General features: G+C 35.5%; 1 protein-coding gene across 1 annotated transcript; it reads right to left on the bottom strand.

Annotated features, from left to right (window-relative positions):
* Positions 1 to 7,044: 7,044 nt before the first annotated feature.
* Positions 7,045 to 16,480, bottom strand: rspo4 (R-spondin 4). Its single transcript, XM_049479932.1, has 5 exons — positions 16,353 to 16,480; positions 13,096 to 13,287; positions 12,119 to 12,256; positions 11,208 to 11,405; positions 7,045 to 7,248 (listed from the first exon to the last, which is right to left on the bottom strand). The coding sequence occupies exons 1-5, from the start codon at positions 16,429 to 16,431 to the stop codon at positions 7,148 to 7,150; spliced, it is 708 nt and encodes a 235-aa protein (XP_049335889.1). The 5' UTR covers positions 16,432 to 16,480; the 3' UTR covers positions 7,045 to 7,147.
* Positions 16,481 to 23,495: the final 7,015 nt, after the last annotated feature.

Below are 23,495 nucleotides of genomic sequence, written 5' to 3'. Positions count from 1 at the left end.
GTTTCCTGGCCTCTGTGATGGAGAACAGCACTTTCAAAAGCACTTTAAAAAACAAGATCAGCAAACGCAGCAGAAATCAGACCCAAGACTTGAAACGTGCTCTCAGACACATGTTCTGTATGAACAGAAACACAGTTTAGAGAGATTTTATTAACTAGTCAATCCATGGGTGTTCCATGGATCTAAGGACCCTATTTTAGTGATCTATAGGTGAGCTGTTAACCGTGCATCGTGCAGCTTGATGTAGAGTGTGTCAGTGTGTCTTTGCTATCATAACGACGGGAAAAGTATACCTTGCGAGTCTTGCGCGATGCAAATGTCATGTACTAATTATCTTAATTAATCATGGGTGTGTTTAATCATATTTTGGGCATAACGTGAAATAAAAAATCAGAGTGTCTCTTGCTCATCATTCTCTTTAAGAGTAGAACCAGGTGAGCTCTGACTTTGGTGGATTGCTATTTTAACAGTGCAGCTACCTGGACGTGTTCAACAAACTCTTCTCAGCAGAGGAAACTGAGCTGCTGGTTGACGCTGTGATGGAGCTCCAGCAGCTCATTTACGGGAACAGCAATGTTATTTTATTTACTATTCTGTTTATTGTTGATGTAAAAGAGGTGAAAATAGGCTGTTGGTGTGGTGTAAGATAGCAATGAGCATCGCTACAAGTAGGGTGTGTGTTCTGTGATTTAAAGTGTCTAGATCTTGGCTTGGGTTTGGTGTATCCTTATCTTGAACTTGGTTTGTCTTTGTCTAGATCTAATCTTAAATCCTATTCAGATGGGATTAGTTTCTCAGGGGCATCTGTGAAAAATATTTCACACCATTTCAAGCAGTGATAAAACTCCTGCATCCGGACTGCACTTGAAAAATCAGAAGGACCAGTGAGTTTTTAGGCTTATTTCTCGGTCACATGACATTACGGAGTTCAGTAGCTCCTCCATTTCCACTCTCTGTTGTGTTTTTAATGTGGATCTCCGTGGAAACGTGAGCCCAAAGCCTACAGTAATTACGGTGCGCGGCAGTGGACAAATATCTATTTTATTAAAGGCGAGGAGATGAAACTCAGAGATGTGCGTCCGGACGGGACTAAAATTACCGATGGAGTTCAGAGAAAAACAGTAGATAATTCAGCCTGTAATTTTTTCAGAGGATGACTGAGAAAAACACCTACATGTCAATCACAGAGGACCCCCATAAAAGAGAAAATTCAACCAAAATCAGTGTGTTTTAATGGAAACTTAATGTGTCATCTTGACACACCTATAAGAGACCTCCATGAAAGACACAAATTACAGCCGCTATAGCTCAAACTCAGGGGAAATTTTGTTAAAAAAGCATTTTTTTAAACAATGTAAGCTCTAGATAATAACATAAAAAGTAAAGTAAAGTTTGATGATGTATTTAGGTTTGGATGTATCAGTTGCCCGGTCTACTAATTCATTATAATGAGGCTCGTATGGAAATAAAGGACCGGTGGGTGTGATCAAAATCACCAGCAGCATATGAATAAAGTCCACTGCACTCGTGGAGTGAAGAGTGATGACAGATGTGGGGAGTTTGGTTTAAAAACAGCAGTCGCTGCAGTTCAGATTCGCTCGGGATGATAAATGATGGTCATCGCTTGGCCTCCAGTTCTTTGGAGCACGTTTGGAAAAAGGCTTCTTCATTGTCCGAATGCTAAGTGTGAAATAACCTCACTGGGACGAACTCAACTGTGCCCTGAACACACATCAATTTGGAAGCTGCCTTTTTCTGAATGTTAAGACACTCATATATGTATGTGTGTGTGTGTGTGTGTGTGTGTGTGTGTGTGAGAGGGGGAAGGTTTGAGGGGCTGCAATTTATGCACAAATAGCCTCGTAGTCCATAAATTACGGTTCCCTCGAGAATAGTGTCGTTAGCTACAGGAAGTTTCCTACTCATAGGAGGATTAATGGGGGAAGCTTGAACACTACCCAGACCCCTAGATCCACAAGAGCTTAGCCTTTTGCGACACACACACACACACTTACACACACACTTACACACACACTCACATGGTCCCATGGTTCCTATGTCTCAATCAGGGTTCACTAGGGTGCTAATGGACCTCACCGTTACTGATGTGGAAGACTACAGTCAGTGCTTTAAATTAATTCCTGATCCAAAGACAAAAGGAAATAATACACAGGGTGGTTTTGGGTTTTGAGAATGTTACTTTAGGGAAAGACGGTCTCAGCTGAGCTCTGCATTCTCACAACACTCAAAAGTGATTTAGTGACACTTTTTTTGTGCTGCTCTGTGAATTAAATCCAGCAAAACGGCAGAATTCAATCATCCAGGTTCCTTAAAGTGACCGTATGTTGGTTTTCCTAAAAAAGAACACCGGGGACACGTGCGTTTTCACCATGGTTAGGATGTTGTGGCCATGTAATGTTGAACTGCAAGAAATGTAAGAAATTCTGCCTACTTATACAGTAATCTGAGGTGATAACATCTACTTTAGCCATCTTAAGTAGATGTAAATATCATAATTTCAAATCAAATCAAATCAAATGAGCTGCTGAAGCATGAACATGAACCAGCAGCTCAGTTTCCTCTGCTGAGAAGAGTTTGTTGAACACGTCCAGGTAGCTGCACCGTTACAATAGCAATCCACCAAAGACAGAGCTCGCCTGATCTACTCTTAAAGAGAATGATGAGCTTCATGCTTTTTGCATGTTTCAAGCTGTGTAACGTGTACTTTTCCCATCGTTACAATAGCAAAGACACACTGACATGCTCTAAATCAAGCTAATGCATTTATTTGCAGAAAATGAGAAATGGCTGAAATAACAAAAAAGACGCAGAGCTTTCAGACCTCAAATAATGCAAAGAAAACAAGTTCATATTCATAAAGATTTAAGAGTTCAGAAATAATCAATATTTGGTGGAATAATCCTGGTTTTTAATCACAGTTTTTTTCATGTTCTCCTCCACCAGTCTTACACACTGCTTTTGGATAACTTTATGCTGCTTTACTCCTGGTGTAAAAATTCAAGCAGTTCAGTTTGGTGGTTTGATGGTTTGTGATCATCCATCTTCCTCTTGATTATATTCCAGAGGTTTTTAGTAGGGTTCAGGGCTGGAGTAAACAGGTGTAAACAGGTGTAAACATGTATTATTCCTTAAAAGATTGAGTTAAAGTCAAAGTAAAATCTAAGTGATTAAAGCTTCTGATCAGACACCTCAGAGCACAGTGTGTTAAAATGAATAATACCTTTACATTAAAACTAAACACCGTCTCTGCTGTAGGTCCACAGGGTTTATGGGTTTGAGCAGCACCAGCCGTCTTCTGTTACTTATTAAAGAAATCTAAGAGCTCTGAGTTCAGAGCAGATGGTCTGATAAGGACGAATGGCACCTAATGTACGCATTAAATTAATATCCATTAATACAGCAGAGATGTTTGATGGGGGAACTGGGGGAGCTCTGCAGGAACCATCAGATTAAAACTAAACCTCAGAGCAGCACCTGTGTAAACGAGCTGTACACACAAACTCACCCTCCTTACGTCTACACTGTTTAATACAGCTCCATTTATCTCAAATAAAGAGGATTTATTAATACAAAGCAGATTTCTAGAATAAAGTCTCAAAATGCAGCAGTTATGATTCAGTCATTCATCAATTTGAATGCTTTCAGTAAAACAGCAGGACGTTAAAATAAATATATAGCAAAAATTCACATGTTGTTTTAGCTCTACAGCTCTGTAAAAAAGAAAAAAAATAAGAGAGCACTTAAAAATGATGAGTATCTTTAAATTTTACCAAATTGAAATCCTCTGGAATATAATCAAGAGGAAGATGGATGATCACAAACCATCAAACCACCAAACTGAACTACTTGAATTTTTACACCAGGAGTAAAGCAGCATAAAGTTATCCAAAAGCAGTGTGTAAGACTGGTGGAGGAGAACATGATGCCAAGATGCATGAAAAAAAAAAACTGTGATTAAAAACCAACCAGGATTATTCCACCAGATATTGATTATTTCTGAACTGTTAAAACTTTATGAATATGAACTTGTTTTCTTTGAATTATTTGAGGTCTGAAAGCTCTGCATCTTTTTTTTTTTTTTGTTATTTCAGCCATTTCTCATTTTCTGCAAAGAAATGCTCTAAATTACAATATTTTTATTTTGTCTGTAGTTTATTGAATAAAACAATATATTTAATAGAGTGTATAATTGGTTCTTCCTTAAAATAACTTATTTACCAAAATAATCACTAGAAAAAACCCTTTAATAACAACAGCTTTTATTAATAAACTCACTGTATTTCCTCAGGCAGGACCGGCGCTGAGCTTTATACCCTGTATACATTCTTAAACAGGAGGCATCTCTCAGACTACCCACAGTGTTATCCACTACACCACACACCTGACGTAATGAAGCTCTGCTCCAGCAGAGATGCAGTGATGACCCACCAGGAGCTCCTGACCTCACATTCTGAACCAGATCCACATTAAAACTGCATTTAGAGAGCTCTACCGCCACCTAGTGGTGGAACGATGAACAACTGATATTCATACAAACAGCAAAGGAAAGGCTTGTGATCAGCTGATGGGGTGTATAGAGCTGTATATAAATATAAATATAAAAAAAGCATAATTCAGCTCTGGAAAAAAAACTGACTACTTCAGTTTCTGAATCAGTTTCTCTGATTTAGCTATTTATAGGTTTATGTTTGAGTAAAATGAACATTGTTGTTTTATTCTATAAACTACAGACAATATTTCTCCCAAATTACAAATAAAAATATTCTCATTTAGAGCATTTATTTACAGAAAATGAGAAATGACTGAAATAACAAAAAAGATGCAGAACTTTCAGACCTCAAATAATGCAAAGAAAACAAGTTCATATTCATAAAGTTTTAAGAGTTCAGAAATAATCAATATTTGGTGGAATAATCCTGGTTGGTTTTTAATCACAGTTTTGGATTTCATGCATCTTGGCATCATGTTCTCCTCCACCAGTCTTACACACTGCTTTTGGATAACTTCAAGCAGTTCAGTTTGGTGGTTTGATGGTTTGTGATCATCCATCTTCCTCTTGATTATATTCCAGAGGTTTTTAATTTGATAAAATCAAAGAAACTCATCATCATTAAGTGGTCTCTGATTTTTTTTTCCAGAGCTGTATTCAGGAATTTTATTTTATCCAATTATTTATCCAATTAATTGTTTAATATTAAAATGTATGTGACATATAATCAGACCTATTTTATACAGTCATTTTAAACATTAACTTCTAACAAATAACAAATAATCATATTTTAACCATTTAAATTCAGTTATATACTTTATAATATTTTACTTTTTGTTTTTATTGAAAGTACCTTTATAAGGGAATAAATGTCTAAATCTAAATAAAACACACTTGATTGTTATAAATAGGGAAAAATGCTCTTTAGAGGTGTTCACCCACTATTATTTGCAAAAAAAAAGTATTTAGCAATCAAGACAGTCGAACATCTTTTTGTGTTGTTCCTCTGTAATGATATTTAGCAGCAGACGAGGAGAACGCTGAAGGATCAGATGTGGTCAGAACATGTAGAGCAGCAGACTGAAGAGCCAGAGGCTGATAAAACAGACAAACCACACAGTGAGAGAATGAAGATGTTCGGCTGTTATTTATCAAATGTGCAGTGTCATGGTGTAGCATGGAGTCAATATATAATCAACAGTATACAATACAGCTTCTTTAAAGAGTGTATTATACAAAAGAATTAAAACATAAAAATTTAAAGGCAGTAGTATTGGGCACAGCTGCCCAAATTGTCATTAAGAATATGATGTGCAACACTGCTGTAAATAAATTACATCATACATAAAAAAGCCCTTCCTACTGTACGCAAATAAAGATAACACTTTTTTTAAGGAACACAAATTTTATTAATAAGTCTGAATTCAATATTTTATTAAATAAAATGTATTCACTATTTATTAAGCTTTTTTTCTGTATGACCTCTTATGTGGTGTTCATAATGTGGACATTAATAATAATTAATAACAACTGTATTAATATAATGCAGAGTACACACTTTATTACCACCCAAATTATTGGATTATTACGTTATTTATTACAATGTTATTATTATGTCATTGAAAACTAATTCAAAATACAAATAAAAAATATATTTTTTAATAAACTTGGTGTCTTTTTTTTACAATATTCTTCGCAGTTATTTGAATTTTTTTGTTCATATGTTGCTAGTCTTTATTTTAATTTTGTTTTGTTTTTTTGTGGATTATCTGTGCTTATATTTATATTATATTTGCTTGGTTATTTTTTATTTACTTCTGCTTTATTTTATGTATGTTTTTGTTTTTTGTTTTTTTATATATAATTTGCAATTTAAATTACATATTTTTTGTGTGAAACTTAAAGAGAAAACATACATAGAAAAATACATAGAGAAAATATTTTATAATTCAAATAGCATGTGATAAAATCCATTATTTTTTCTGTTTTTTATGTTTTTATTTGTTTTAAACATTCCTATTTATCATACATTCATTAGCACCACCTATGACCTGATTATGGCTCTCAGGTAAATAACAAATGACTGACAGGACACGGGCACTTTAGGTGGCCAATCAGATTTCAGATGGGGCCAATGCCTTTTGTAGCCACGCCCCCAGAATCACCTAGGTGGCCTAGGTAATAGTAAAAGCTCAATAATTAGCTTAAAAGGGTGGTTTAATTATATATTAATAAAGGTCACACTTACAAAAGCTTCATAATTAGTGAATAAATAATTAAACAGGTGTTACAATTCAGGATTTATTGAGAACAAATAAGAAAAACCCTTCATTTGTGTTCCTTATAATGAAGTGTTATTATTGTGGATGAATATTTCTGATCAGAAGTTTGTGTTGAATTTTGGATGATTAGAAACAGAACCTCACTGCATTCTCTCACTCCAGACATCAGAACAACTTTATATAAAATATATTAATATAAAAATATACTAAAATCAGCATTAAGGCTTCTGGGTACTGATGCCTCTCTCTCTCTCTCTCTCTCTCTCTCTCTCTCTCTCTCTCTCTCTCTCTCTTTCTCTCTCTCTCTCTCTCTCTCTCTCCCTCTCTCTCTCTCTCCAGGCTGGGGTTTGGTGGTTCAGGTTCCTCCGGGAGGTGCAGTAATTGTTCTGTTCTCCTGAATCCTCCACTGTTTCTGATTTCTCCTCCTCTCCGCTCTCCTCTCCTTCTTCTGTTTATCTGTAGAGTTAAAACAGAACTTCTATTCAGATTTACACGCTGTAGATCATCTTATATCTCATATATGATTTATATAAATAGCAGTAATTATCAGATCCACTCTACATACTCCTACAGTTTTTACTTTTAGCTTCAAAGCAGGAGCTGGAATTCAATACAGCAAACTCTAACGTTTTAAAACTATAAAACTCAAAAACTATAAATCTCCTAAATTTTAAAACTCAAAAACTATAAAGCTCTAAATATCTAAATCTCACAAATGTTAAAACTCTAAAACTATAAAGCTCTAAAACTCTAAAATTCTAAAACTCTAAAAGTCTAAAACTATTAAACTATAAAACGTTTAAAGCTCTAAAACTTTAAAACTCTAAAATTCTAAAGCTCTAAATTCTAAAGCTATAAAGCTCTAAAACTCTAAATCTCCTAAATTTTAAAACTCAAAAACTATAAAGCTCTAAATATCTAAATCTCACAAATGTTAAAACTCTAAAACTATAAAGCTCTAAAACTCTAAAATTCTAAAACTCTAAAAGTCTAAAACTATTAAACTATAAAACGTTTAAAGCTCTAAAACTTTAAAACTCTAAAATTCTAAAGCTCTAAATTATAAAGCTATAAAGCTCTAAAACTCTATATCTCCAAATTTTAAAAACTCTAAATCTCTAAAACTCTAAAACTCTTAATCTCTAAATATCTAAAACTCTAAAACTCTAAAATTCTAAAACTAAAACTTTAAATGTCTCTAAAAACTATTAAACTATAAAAGTCCAAAGCTCTAAAACTCTAAAATTCTAAAACCCAGCTCGCTGGAGTCGCTAAATCATTTAAACTTTTATTTTTGAATCACCTTCAGACAGCCTGTAACTGTTTTAGTTGTTTTTTTATGTTTTTATTTATTTTATTTATTTTGCCCTTGTATTGATTCTATCTTCAGTTTTACCTTTTATTTTATGTCTACCTTGTACGTTTGTGTTATTTTTTGCAACTTCATTGTTTAGTTCTCTATTTCTTTATGTGTGTTTATATTTTATTATTCCAATTAATTACTCTTTATTTTATTGCCTAAAAAAATGCTATTTGTGTTTATTATTACCCCTAAAAGATATAATATTCTATTGATCATTTTCTTGGTGAGAACATTAAATAGTTAATGGTAATGAAAAACAGATCTTCTCTGGCTTTGATCAAATAATGTTTTGTTTAAGTTCTGAATGTGTACAAATATCATTTTCAAGCAGTGTTTTCTGCCAAATATACTCATACCCTGACTCTGTACTGTACGGTGGCCAACATCACTTCCAGATCACTTCCCTCTGATCAGTTTTATTTATTTATTTTAGATTCGTATATTTATGAAAGACAAACTAACTGTTCATTCAGATTTTCTGAAATCACTGTTTACTATTTTTAATGATAAAAAAACCCAAACTGGAGCAGCAGATGCAGAACTGAACTCTGGGGAACACGCCCCGTTAAAATATTTGGAATTTCAGGTCTGGTTTGAATATCTGGACCTGAAGTTTTAGGTCTAAATCAGCAGCAGAGGAGCTTCTGGGTGGTAGAAAAGATCATCTCAGGAGGAGAAAACAGAAGCAGCACTGCTACATTTATTCCTCTCGGTTTCCTCTGGTTTTCCTGGCAAAAACCAAATCTCAATCCCTGTTTGTGCTTTTAAACAGACCGTAATGAGACTGAGATGGAATAAACAGGAATTAAAGCCCAGAGAACAGAATCTGTGGTCTGGAATACAGGACCATCATAGAGAAACATATTTTCCTTTATTTACTCTATCAGACCTATATTTTATTTATATAACTAAGCAATAATACACTCGAGGTTTGTGCTATAACGTGCAATATTGGCACTGCTGTGCTGCGGTCGTTGGCACGAGGCCTGAAGCCAATATTGCACATTATAGCACGAACCTCGAGTGTATTATTGTGATTGTTATACCACAGTTCCATTCTCACTGTTTATTGAAAGATTTTAAAGAGTTAAAGAGAAGGAGAAAATGGGATCAGTTTGGTTATAAAAAACTCCGGCAGTTAAAATAGTTCAATTTCTGCTCTGTTTGTTTGTAGCTGCGCTGTTTGGTTTGTAAGCGCTGCATCATTGCTAGGCTACCTGTACTGTATGTGGCAGAGTAATACATGGAGAGATTCTGTTACAGTGCATTACCGGCTGATAACGGTACTCATAGGTACAACATAAACTCAACACTTCACAGTGTTAACAATGAATGCAAAACATTTAAGAGTAAAAATGACAACAAAAAGCATCATTACTGATTACAATAACAATTTCATACTCAACAACAAGTGTATGCCAGTGAATACTTTTTCATTGCATAGCAACTTTAATCCTGTATTGCAGTTCTCAGTGCATTTCCAGCACTTTATCACACTTTACAGTAGAACAGAATATGGTAACTTGCTCTTATAGCCAACAACACATCAGCCAAACATCAGACAAACAACCACTATATATAAAATATAATGAAACACCCCATTAAAGGAAGCCCTGGTGGGTAAGACTACACACTGATGGTGTGCTGGGATTGGAGGACACGCCCATTAAAGAGTTCAGTCACGCTAGTCAACACTTTACAATAAACTCTGAAATATGAAATATTACACTGCCAAAAAATTTCAATTCCACTCAACTTGTAGTTTAAGATGGAGAATAAACTCACAGTTTAACACTCTCACAGATATTTGTTTAAATCCAGATTTTTTAACTCGGTGGTGGAGAGAAGAAGCTGCTTCTCTTTCTCCTCTTAATCCCATTGGACATCTGATCTGCGTCTGATAATAATAATTACTCTAAACCAGCGTCTCCCAGCGAGGAACCAGACAGAGCTCCAGAGCAGAGCGGCTAAAACACAGAACATCTCAGATCTGAGACGCAGGAATTCCAGAGCAGCTTCTCAGGGTTCAGATCTTCTGTTTCGTGTAAAGTTGAGATGATGAGACACTGAGGAACTGCAGGGATGAAACGGAGGCCCGACCGCGGGTTCGAGGGGAACCGTCTGGCCCTCAGTAAAGAACACAGCAGAACTGAGCCATTTACTGACACAGATACCACCTAACCACCTCAATTTACTCACTTATAGCTTTATAAATACACTATAACTGCAGTATTTCAACAGGATGGAACTTTCCTGACCATTTTCACACTAAAGCACATTAAATTGATCAATTACAGATCTTCAAAATGATTCTGTTACAGAGAAAGGCTTCCACCATGTGTTTTATATATATATATATATATATATATATATATATATATATATATATATATATATATATATATATATCAGATAACCCCTTTCTGGGAGTAGATTTATTTATTTAATTATATTCACAGAAAAAGCCTTGTGTCTCTGTATGTGTCCATTTTTCCACATTAAATAAAATAAACTGATATAAAAATGTTTTTGCAGTTTACAGACACATTAATAACCATTATTGTATAGTTAAGTTTTATCTCAACTAATGATTCATTAACAATAGTTGACCTTATTAAGCAATGATGCATTTTAAAGCTTAAGGATATTGTAAATTCTGTTATTAGTAATTAATTCAGATATTAGTAAAAAAAAAACATTTAATGATAAATAATGTCTTAACTTGTATTAAGTGTTACAGAATAATCAATAGGCCTTTATATATTGGATATTTCAAGTAGGTGTATGTTACATCATGTTACTACATTACCCAGAATGCACCTCATATTGACATCACTCCCATACGTGATCATATGACTCTTTATACAGCACTAAAAAGAAGCCAATCCCCAGAGTATTGATTTCAACTGTTCCTGTCCATATATATACAACCTCACTCTATGCACTTCTTGTTCATAATAAAATTAATTCGTAATAAAAACGCAAACCTGAAAAATAGTTAAATATCTTTTTAAACAGATAGTAAACAGGTTAAAAATAACGCAGCGCTTACCTTTGCGACATCTTTTCTTCAAACGGCACTTTCTGCTCTCGCTCTGCGGAGGACAGAGCTCAGACAGTTCCTCTGGCGTTCTCCAGGACAGAACTCGGGTCCTGTTCTGTCGGCCCCACCGGACCCCACAGCTCAGACCGTTATATAAACAAGGACTCCATTCAGCCCAGTTACCTGCTGTACTGAACACACAGTCCTCTAAACACAGAGAAAATACACAGATCACTGATAAAATGTTAATTATATAAATAACACTTTCATATACAGATAAAAATCAGAGCATAAGAAACAATTTTTAGTTTTGGTAAAACTTTCTGAATGAATGTCAAGTCTATTAGACTCTATAAACATACTTATAACACATTATAATTCATTCATGAGGTGTTATAAACATTATTATACATATTTATAACATTGTATCAATGGATCGTGCTGTGGACTTTGGTGATTTTGGATAGACCCAATTAAAAGTATTGTAATGTCATTCATCTGTAATGAATGAAAATAAAAATGTCTTTATTAAAATATGAAATAAATGTTTTATATTATTAAAAAATAATGTTTTATATTTATATTTGGGCATGAAAAGCTTGTGCATGCCTCTGTATTTGAGCCACGTTTTTATTTCTGTCACATTTTCCAGTATTAGCCATAAAATTACAAGTTTTCCCTTATTCAAATGGATGGAATGACTACCAGCGGCTAATTAGCACTTTTTTCTTTGATAAAACAGGTTAAAAAACGTCCAATTTGGCTCCTGCCTCCCGTCAGCACATGGCTAAACATCTTGATCTAATCGTTTCACATAAAACCTGAACGACAGGCTTCTTTCAACATGGTAATGAGAGTTTAATGACAAAGACCCGTAAAAAAAAAAAACCACACAGCAGAAGCAGCAGTAAAAGTCTCACCGACGCAGTCTGTAGAGTGGGGGAAGGAGCCCTCAGGGCAGCTGCTCAGACATTTCCCTTTATAGAGTAAAAATCCTCTTTTACACTTTGTGCAGAAATCTTTGTCGAAGCACCTTTCACACTCTGGGGCTCTGCATTCTGGGAAATATAAATATTCAAACAGATCTAGAATTATTCTGAGAATTCACAAAGTCACACCATGTTCAACACTTAATGTCATTTTAAATATTTTACACAGTAAAATCTATGGAGTTCATTTTGTACTAAAAGTTTTACACAAAAAATGAAATGTGCAATCAATTTTTTTTTACATCTAAAGGAAAAAGTGAATGCTGCAAATTCATAAGAGAATAATATATATATTTTAATATATAAACATAATTTATTACTTTATTATTCTTTGCAAGTATTTGAACGTCAGTTCAAATACTGTTTTTCCTCCTTAGCACATGGCTCTCTGTGTTGTTTTACTTGTCTTCACCCCTGTAACTCCACCCCCTCATTACCTGTCCCCAGGTGTTTCCTGTTTTCTGTTACTTTCGTGTTTACAGCTCTAGAACAAAATAAGACAGCACTTAGAAATGATGAGTTTCTTTGATTTTACCTAATTATAAACCTCTGGAATATAATCAAGAGGAAGATGGATGATCACAAACCATCAAACCACCAAACTGAACTGCTTGAATTTTTGCACCAGGAGTAAAGCAGCATAAAGTTATCCAAAAGCAGTGTGTAAGACTGGTGGAGAAGAATGTTTATTCCACCAAATATTGATTTCTGAACTCTTAAAACTTTATGAATATGAACTTGTTTTCTTTGTATGATTTGAGGTCTGAAAGCTCTGCATCTTGTTTGTTATTTCAGCCATTTCTACGAGACCCCCATACACTGACGGCTGTGACATCACCAGGAATTAAACCTGTTAAACCTGTTAAACCTGTGATCTACCTGCACCATGTTTCTCAGGAAGCACTCACTGATGCAGCGGTTGGCGTCGGTCCCGCGCAGGCCGTAGTGTCCCGCGGGGCAGGAGTGGAGGCAGGAGCCGTGGTGGCTCATCCCGTCTCTGTGGAGGAAGAGGAAGAGTCGGTCTGAACACCGCAGACAGCCGTTCTCCCGGGAGCACTCCGAGCAGCTCCTGCAGCCCTGCAGCCACACCTCTCTAGAGACTAAACACAAATACAGGGGAGTTACTTCTTAAAAAAGGTCCAAAACTTCTCTTTTTTATATTTATTTTATTTATTTTTTATGTTTCCTTTTGGATTTGATCACATACCTCACCTCATGAATATTTAAACCATGCTTTTAGAGCTAGCATCCATTATTACTCTACTTTTTTTTAAAGCAACATTAGAATGTCAGATTTCACCACCTGGTTAGTGTATTTTAATCCTCCTATTTGTAGCATTGTGATAATAATGTTAAATAATTTAATCAATATATATTTTTAATAACTTCTTGTGTGAGACTACAGTTTCTATTGTCCACACATTGTACACGTAAGGTGCATTGCGATGCTCATTGCTGTCTTACACTTCGTCATCATTCAGTTTTCACAGTGTTGGAGTATAGGAATATATCTTATATCTACACTGATGGGCATGGTGGTCTGGAAGTGAGGTATCTTGGCGGTGGGAAAAACAGTTGTGCCACTTACTGATTAAAACCCTGACAACAGTCAGATGCCCAATCCTATCTTAGCCATGCAGGAGCCCTTACTGCATGTACACCCCACTCATTAGCCTAGCCTAGCCACGTCTAGCCTCTCGATACGAAAGACACACTGACACACTCTTAATCAAGCTCCTCACTCTGCAATGGACCTGTGCACTATAGATCACTAAAATAGGGCCCTAAGAATCAGCAGGTAATATCATGTTAGTAAAGTAAAGTTTTTAAGCTGCAGTTTTCTCAAGTTTTCCTGCTTCATGCAATATAATTTCTCCCCAATAAATTATTGTATTGATGATGGAGATTTGGAGCACTGCTCATTGTTTTCTCTAGCTCATCCCAAATCACCAAAATCACACCCAAAATCTCAGTTCATCAGGTTTAGATCAGGGGATTAATGTGGAGGAATAACACTTTTATACTCTTTACTACAGAATTCCATATGTGTCCCTTAATCGTTTTAATCTATTTAACATTGATCTACAATATAAATAAACTAAATAAAGAAACAAAGAAAGAAAAACATTAAATGAGAAGGTGAGTCCAAATTTACAAACACTATACGTCTTTACATAAACGTCTACTTGACCCCCGTATCCCCCGTAACGGCGCTTAAGTAAGAACAGACTGCTTTAGCCTCACATCATCTGTACCTCATCTACTGCTGAACACCGTACTTCCTAAAAAACCAAACCTGGATCATATAAACATCCCGGACCTGTCCGGAGAGAAATGTGCTGTTCTGCTCAGAGCTCAGGTACAGACAGGAATAAAACAGAGAGGAGGTGTCGTTATTTCTTTAAGATATATAAAACCAGTCAGGAACTCTGAAAGAATTTAGAGAATCCATAACTTCAATACATTATAGAATATATACAATAATAACTTTAAACAGGTCAGGGACCAAGTCTATCTCTGCCAAATAAACAACAGAATAATCTGACAAAAACTAAACATACAAAACAACACAAAAGCAAAGCTGTTTTCATATAATTTTTAGATTTTTAGATTTCATTATAATTTTAGAGCCAATCTGTAGAATTACTGTATAGAACAGGAGAGACGTTTTTGTTGGACGTGAAAAAAGAGCCTTTGTTTTCTCTGATGAGAGGAAAGTATCACAGTGTGTTCCTGTGGTATTCAGTGTATTTCTATGGTATGCAATGTTGCTATGGTATCCAGTGTTGCCGTGGTATCCAGTGATGCTGTGGTATCCAGGGTTTAACGTATCCAGTGTGTTTCTGTGGAATTTAGAGTTTGAGATATCCAGTGTGTTTCCAAGGTATCCAATGTTTGAAGTATACAGTACGTATCAGTGGTGTTTCCATGCTATTCAGTGAATTTCTGTGATATCCAGAGTGTTTATGTTGCATTCAGTGTGTTGCTGTGGTATCCAGTGTTTTAATTCGGTATCCAGCGTGTTGCTGTGCTATCCATTGTTTGAGGTATCCAGTGCGTTGCTGTGTCATCCAGTGTGTTTCCATGGTATCCACTGTGTTTTCATGGTATTCAGTGGGTTTCTGTAGTATCCAGTGTGTTCCCATGGTATCCACTGTGTTTCCATGGTATTCAGTGGGTTTCTGTAGTAGCCAGTGTGTTTCCATGGTATCCACTGCGTTTCCATGGTAATCAGTGTGTTTCTGTGGTATCCAGTGTTTGAGGTATCACACCCTCACAGCGTGAATTAGCTGGTTATTTTCCAGGTAGCTGCACCGCTAAAACAGAAATCCGCCAAAGTCAGAGCTCAACTGACTCTTAAAGAGAATGATGAGCAAGAGACTCTCTGATTGGTTTATTTCTTGTTACACCCAAAACACACCCATGATTAATTAAGAAAATGAGTTCATGTCTTTTGCATGTTTAGAGCCACGAAAGGTGTACTTTTCCCATCGTTATGAAAGCAAAGACACACTGCCATCGAAACAAAGTTTTTTTTGGTTCTTCTTTTATGGAACTGCTCATAAATTTAACTTAAAAATGGCAAGTTTAGAAGAGAACTACCCAGAACTACCCAGAACTACATTAAATTCTGACCCAATATAAAAAATTCACATTTCACAGATTCACATTTTGCCAAAGAGTGTAAAACTACTCAAATATAGATGCAGGGTTTTATGTGAGAGTGGTACAACTCAGTGATATATCTGAAGATCAGAGAGGTGTCTGAAGGTGAGGGGTCTACAACCTCCAGCTGTGATCTTTCACTCCTCAGATGTTTTCTGCATCTCAGTTAAGCTCAACACGAGGAACACACACTTTCCATCATCATTACAACATCTAAAACAGCTCACACACCTCAAACAGCTATAACCCGTGCTCCTACAGCTTCTAAAACCTGACTGACTGGAGATCAGCCTGTCTGATGGATGAGTTTTGACAGGAGGTCGAGTGTGAACCACTAAAACACGGATTTAAGGATGTTTAGGTAGGTTTAGGTGAACTGCACAGTAAAAGCATGTTAAACATCACTGCTAATGAGAAGATGCTTCTAGGAGAAAATCAGAGGGCCAAATCATGCAGGATAATTTATTTAACACCAGACGTTCATTTAAAACAGACTCACCTCTTCGTTTTCTTGCCGCCAGGCTGAACATCACTGTGTTACAGAGCAGAGAGAGTAGAACGAAGAACCACAAATGCATCTGTGCGAAAAGCAAGAACCTGACTGCAGGTTCCCCAGCATCGGAGCACCTCGCCTGAAGAGCGAATAACAACAGAGAGAGAGAGAGAAAAGAGAGAGAGAGACAGGGGTCTCCCTGCCTCCCTCCCCCTCCATCTCCTCCTCCTCCTGCTTTCAGAAAGTCACGGTTAACTCAACAAACCACTGAGATCCTGTATAGTGAAGTTCACCTTCTGAACAAATCCATTCAATTAAACCAATTCCTTTTTAAAATAAACACATCAGAATTATTCTGTAAACACTGTATACTTTATTATTATCCTGCAAAATATTCAGGACCCACAGGATAGAAAACCAACACAGATCAGCTATTATTATTATTTAACCCTAAAGTTTCTAAAATCTCCTAAAACTCCTAGTATTGTTGTGGGTTCAATTCCCCGGATTTGGCTGCCCACCACTCTGGGCATGTGTGCTCACCCCTGTGTACATATATTTATATATATATATATATATATATATATATATATATATATATATATACTCTACCAAATGTGTGGAAAGTATCCCGATTCATTATTCTGTATATACTTTTGATGAAGTTGAAGTATCAACTCAAGCTTTTTACTCTTTAAGTAAAAGTGTTTAAAAAAAGTACTGGTTTCAAAAGTTATATAAAAAAAAAATTCAAGTATAAAAGTAAAATTAATGTAAAAAGGAAAAAATAAAGCCATTAAGAACAAAAGACAGAGATAAATATCCAAAAATACAGGATTTTGTATTTCTAATTTAGAGTTTGTAAAGCTTTTATAAAACACTAATAAAATATAATTTAATAAATGTTTTTTAAATGCAAAATATTAATTTGTAATCTGTTTTTGTTGTGGTGTAAGTGGTTGGTAGCATTTGCAAAAAAGGCACAGAGCCATGAAAATAAAAATAATATATATTTTTTATTTATATATTCTATCTATTTATGTACTTTTTAAACTAAGCCTTAAAAAGAGCTTTTTGAGGCCAAAATCCTAATATTTTACATTTACATTAAAATTAACATTTTATCCAGAGGTTTTGTGGTCAGCTTTGTTTATTTTATCAAATATAATATGATTATGATAATCATGAGAATGATTATCTTCATTATATAAAAGTCCCTCCATGCAGATCTGTTTTAACAGATAACAAATGTTTTATACAGAAGCTAAAATGAGATGAAATGGAAAGAATAGAGGAAATAAACAGCTTTATTGTGTAATTAGGTCACAGTGGCTGTGTAAATCACTGTGACTGTTCTCCAAACGCTTCAGAACTTTCCACTTAAATTAAACAGTCAGTAGATTAAACTCTGTTCTTTAGTTTTTATTAAAGTGATGTTTTAATGATAGTAAAATCACATTAGCTGAGTGTTTGTATTTATGGAGTGTAGATGTTTGTGTTCTCTGTGTTCTGGAGTGAATGCATGTGTGAGAAGCAGGTATTCTGTTTACTGCAGACGGATATTCGTCGTTTCTGGGAATCTGGTGGAATAAATTTGAGGCAGAAATGTAACATAAATAAACTGGTTCATATTTTGGATGGTCAGTTTTCACTTTGCCACTGTTGACAGATTTTCTTTTATCAGTTTCTTCAACAGCTTAGAAAATCTTTCAGCATTAAATCTTATATTTTCTCATATCTGTCTCATTTACTCATTTGTACAGTGTGAAGATATAAGTTATGGTTCATTTTATGACAATTTTCAGTTTTCCCTCAACATTTATTTGGTATTTACTTATGAACTGTATAAAAAACACAATCCATCAAATTGAAAAAAAAATCATGTTTTTAAAAATATTTTTGCCAGATGATTTTAAAAACAATACTAAATAAAAAATCAACAGTTTTACACCAAACCCTCACTCAATGAATCTGTCTTGCTTTATTTTATTACTACAGTTTAATCTCTACTATTATTTCTATACTAAATAAATAAATGCTGTATTATTATGCTGTAATTGTCATGGTCTCGTCCTGTTTTATGTCTCTCATGTCTGTCTCTGTGTTTTCCCGCCGCTGTCTTCTGTGCTCTCATCTTCATGTGTTCATTTGTAGCTCCACCCCCTTGTTACCTGTTCCCGGGTGTTTCCTGTTTTGCTGTCCTCTTCCGTGTGTATAAATAGTCCCTTTGTTTCGACTGTTTCTTGTCGGTGCTTGTGCGTATTATCTTCAATCAGGTTACGGGTTTTTGTAGTTTCTATGTTTTCCGTGTTTATTTGTTGCTTAAATTTTAATTCTTGTTTAATACGGTAAATACTGGCAATTGCATCTGCTCTCTACGTCTCCTTACTACTCTGTACCTGACAGTAATCTTAACTGTAACAGGGAGTTTACTCTGCATTATAATTATAAATATGAGCTTTTATATTATGGAATTGTCCAGTGTATTCCTCCTCTACTGGTCCATCCATGGACATGTTCTTCTCAGGTGGAGAGCAGATGTTCCTCTTACTGAAAAATTGGACGTTTCTGCCGAAGAACAAAACACTAACGCCCTGATTCAGAGTCTGGGAGGTGAAGCTGACGTCCTGCAGAGCGAGGAATCCTCACTGTCTCATCATGTTTGAGTTATATCTCTCTTAGTATCTGATAATAGAGGTGAAAGTTCTTCTCTTTGGTCACGTTTGGAGGTTTGGAGGTTGTTCTTCTCTCAGGGCGCTGAGGGCAGCTACCGATTGGACCCTCAGCCGAGCAGAAAGCCGTTAATCAGCTGAGCTGTAAAAGAGAAGCGCTGATTTGATCGGCACCGTGTTTAAAGGATTCCTGAGGGCAGACATGAAAGAAGGAGGAGTGTGAAGAATGTACAGAACTGAATGGTATGAGATGAGAGGTGGAGACTCCTGGTGTTCACAGCAGGAGGACGAGTACGGGTCGTTGTGTGTACTGTATGTACTTCTCTTTTTCTGTGTGTAAAAAAGATGTGCATTCTTAAAGATGATGTGCATCACATTCAAACCACATGTCATATGGATTATTCACATATGTGGGTTTTTGGAGGTTGTATGAACATTTATTTATGGAATTTAGCAGATCTTATTCAGAGTGATGTGCATTCTAGTGGGTGTAAATAATATTAAAGGGCCTGAAGATGAGGGTGAATTAAAGGTGATTGAGGCATTTGTTTTTCTTGACATTAATAGATCAGATAATAAATAACCAAAAAAATTAATTTCTGTGATACTGAAGATGTTCACTTTTCTCTCAATTTAACTAGGCCAATCTCAGAGAGATCAAGGCCAATTGTGCTCTTTCGGGGCTCTGGCAGCTGATGGTGAGCTGCATGACCAGGATTCGAACCATCATAGGGCAGGAACACTCTGCGCCAGGCTATATTTAAATGTTGTCACTTCTTATACGAACCTTCACAGCGTCAACCAGCAGCTCAGTTTCCTCTGCTGAGAAGAGTTTGTTGGACACGTCCAGGTAGCTGCACCGTTACAATAGCAATCCACCAAAGTCAGAACTCACCTGACTCTCTTAAAGAGATTGATGAGCAAGAGACACTCTGATTGGTTTATTTCACGTTACACTCAAAATTATTATTAAACCACACTTATGAATAATTAACCGAATTAGTACATGACTTTTGCTTTGCATTTAGAGCAGAGCAAGGTGTACTTTTCCTGTCGTTATGATAGCAAAGACACACTGACGCACCCTAAATCAAGCTGCACGGTGCACAGTTTACCTATAGATCACTAAAATAGGGCCCAAAGTCTTTGTACCAGTTCATATGTATATGTATATGGGTTAATTTAAAGTTCTGCACAGCTTTTAAATAGTGCCGTAAAGATCCTGCAGTAGATTTATGTGTAGTGCTGCTTAATTAATGAGCTGGGAAATATAATTTTATAATCTTTAGGGATTAGAGAGTTAACGCTCTGTATTTCCAGGCTTGGCGTCTCTCAGTGGAGACGGAGAGAAGAGCTAGTTTAAAGGCTTTCCTCTACGGTGCAGAAGAAGTTTATGAGCTTAAGACAATGATTAGCTGAGATATACACACCCGGGGGTCACTCCCAAATCAGGACCATGTGCTGCACCTGGACTGGGAGTGTGTGAGAGTGTGTGTGTGTGTGTGTGTGTGTGTGTGTGTAAGTGTGTGTGTTTGTGTTTAATGCAGGAGAACACTTGTTATAGTTGAGAGTTGCACCCTCAGCTATTAAGTTATTAAGATAATTTATCTGGCGTTGATTTTATTATTGATTATTGATCATGCTTTTCTTAGAAGATCCTCAGATGTTTTAATCTCAGTCTGGCGGAGCTGCAAGAAGGTAACCAGAAGGTGAAAATAAAACAAAATCACATCAGATATGAATCAAATGTTTATTTTAGATATATGCCAACAATTCTGACACAATAAAAAACTCCATATCATGATGTTGTACAGTGGTATGAAAAAGGTTTGGGGACCCCTGATCATTTTTTATGATTTTCCCTTATAAATATTCAGTTGTTGGGATTAGCAATTTAAATTAAATATAGTTAAATATATCAAATAGCAGAAGAACACCTGTTTGCAGAAATAACAGCCTCTAAACTCTTCTTATAGCTTCCAATGAGAGTCTGGCTCATTTAGTTTAATTAAGTCAGAATTATTGCACACTTTCTGTAAATCCTATGAACTTAATTTCCCTTCTAAAATATCACTATGTTCACCTGCTTATATGACATACATATTAAACTGAAATTGCTGATCTAAATATATATATATATATTTATAAAGGGCAATCATGAAAATTATCAGGGGTGCCCAAACTTTTTTATAGCACTGTATTACATATATTTTAAGTTCCTTTGAAAGGACAAATATTTTGTTCATGTAGATAAAAAGGTCCATGTTCACATAATAACACACATTCATTCACATTGTATTTAATGTTTGATGTATTCAGTCGTGTCCTGTGTGAAGTGGATGCTCTGATGGTGAGGTCAGGTCATTAGGCGTGAATCACAATCCTCACTATTAGAGAGATTCCTCCTCCTGTAGACGCGGCTCAGCCGCTCGTTACTGCACGCTCGGGGTCACGCGGTGGCGTGGGGCCGGTCTGGCGTTAACGTGAGAACCTGCAGCTCGTTTTGTATTATAATGATGCATCAGGTCTGGGTTTCGTTAGGGACCCGGCTGGAGACCCTCAGACATGGTGGCCCCATTCTTACTGTTATAAAGCACAGAGTTCTGCAACTTACTTACAGACAGAAATATAACATAGACTGAATCAGATTCAGATTTAAGATCTTAGTTAAAGATTAATAAAGATTAATAAAGTCTGATTTCACTTTTACACCAGCTCTGTTTGGTCCGAACTCTTCAGTTTCACAGAAAATATCAGGAGTAAAAGATGCTACAAAAACAATTAACACAAATTTGCTTTCACTAAAAAGGGTTTTGGTCTGTATTAACTGAGCCATTGTCTGGTTTTCTTGCTAAAACACTTCATTAAACATTTCATGTTTAAATAAAGGGATCAGAGTCTGGAGGAAGAGTGGAGAGACACACAGTCCAAACTGCTCAAGGTCTAGTGTGAAGTTTCCACCAATCAGTGATGGTTTTTTTGGAGAGTCATGTCTGTCATCTGCTGCTGTTGATCCACTGTGTTTTATTATCAAGTCTAAAGTCAGTGCAGTTTTGTTTTCCAACAAAATCTTACAGCACTTCATATCTTACAGCTTCCCTCTGCTGAAAACAACTTTTATAAAGATGTGGATTTCATTTTCCAGCAGGACTTGGCACACTGCCCACACTGCTCCCAAAGTACCAATTGGTCTTATATAATATTCTAATTTTCTGATTAGAACACTGATTTTTGGGTTTTCAGTGGAGGATGGAGGATGTAGATGTGATTCACTCTTGATAAATGGTACTAAAATCAGTCCAGGCTCTACAGTCAGTAATAAAGCTGGAATAGAAGCTCAATAAGGAGGAATAGTCTGAATAGTTTGGATCTAAAGTTCTCAGGGTTTGGCAAAAGTTCACAAAGGTCTTTATAAACACTGTAAATTAACATTTCTATAACAAGGCCTGGGTCGAATAGCAGAGCAAGCTTCTGAAATTAACTTCTGAACAATGTGTTTCCAATGGAGCTGAAGTTAAAGCAGATGGCTGTGTTATCATTCCTGCTGGTTGGAGAAAGTCAGGCGAAGCTCCATGATGAAACTGGAGACCACATTCTTTAATGATTTATTTCAGGAGGGTTAAACCGTGAGAGGAGGAGGAGAGAGAAGAGCTCATCTCTGTCTATCTGTGGAAAATCCATGTTACTGTAAACAGGGGCTGGTTTAGTTATTAGAGGTCTGTCTGATATCACTGTGATCCAAACACTGATCTGCAGAAACTAAAAGACTGAACATTAAAGAGTAAGCTGAGTGAAGCGGCCTATAAATCATATTAATCATTGTGTGTTTATATATTTTCATTAACGTTAACATTAGGTATAGATTTAAATCATATAAACGACTATTCTGACTCATGCTTAGTCTTTACACACCGACAGATATTCATTAAGACTTTATTATAGGCCAGTATTAATAAGGCAATAAGGCTAAATGATACCTGCATAAACCATTCATAAGAGTTTTAGAACATCCCTTTGAACATCCTGGCTGAATATTCCAAGAGCCTCAGCCAATAAGTAAATAAATAAATAAAAAGATGTCAAAAATCATCATCATAATGGAAGTGTCTCTTGTTCTTTTAAAATATATATATATATATATATATATATATATATATATATATATATATATATATTTTACTGTATATTATATTATATATAATATTTTATTATTTTATTGTATTCATTTTATTTTTATATAAAAAAAATAGTAAAAAAAGGTGTCAAAAAGTCGAAAAATGTTTGTTGCAGAAAAATATAAATACACATATTTTTATGAAATACTATATTATGCTTTTAATATTAAAGGAATATAATGAACAATTAGCTATTTGCTATTTTAAATTCTTTGTTTAATTGTTTTTATTTTATTTATTTAGTTTTTTTAGTTCCATTCACCCCATTCACTAAGGACTCTCCCGCGGGCTCTAGCGGCCTA

Source organism: Astyanax mexicanus, chromosome 5 (assembly GCF_023375975.1).
Source record: "Astyanax mexicanus isolate ESR-SI-001 chromosome 5, AstMex3_surface, whole genome shotgun sequence".
NCBI classification, from domain to species: Eukaryota; Metazoa; Chordata; class Actinopteri; order Characiformes; family Acestrorhamphidae; genus Astyanax; species Astyanax mexicanus.
Note: the sequence above shows the minus strand (reverse complement) of the source record. Positions and strands in the feature narration are given on the sequence as shown.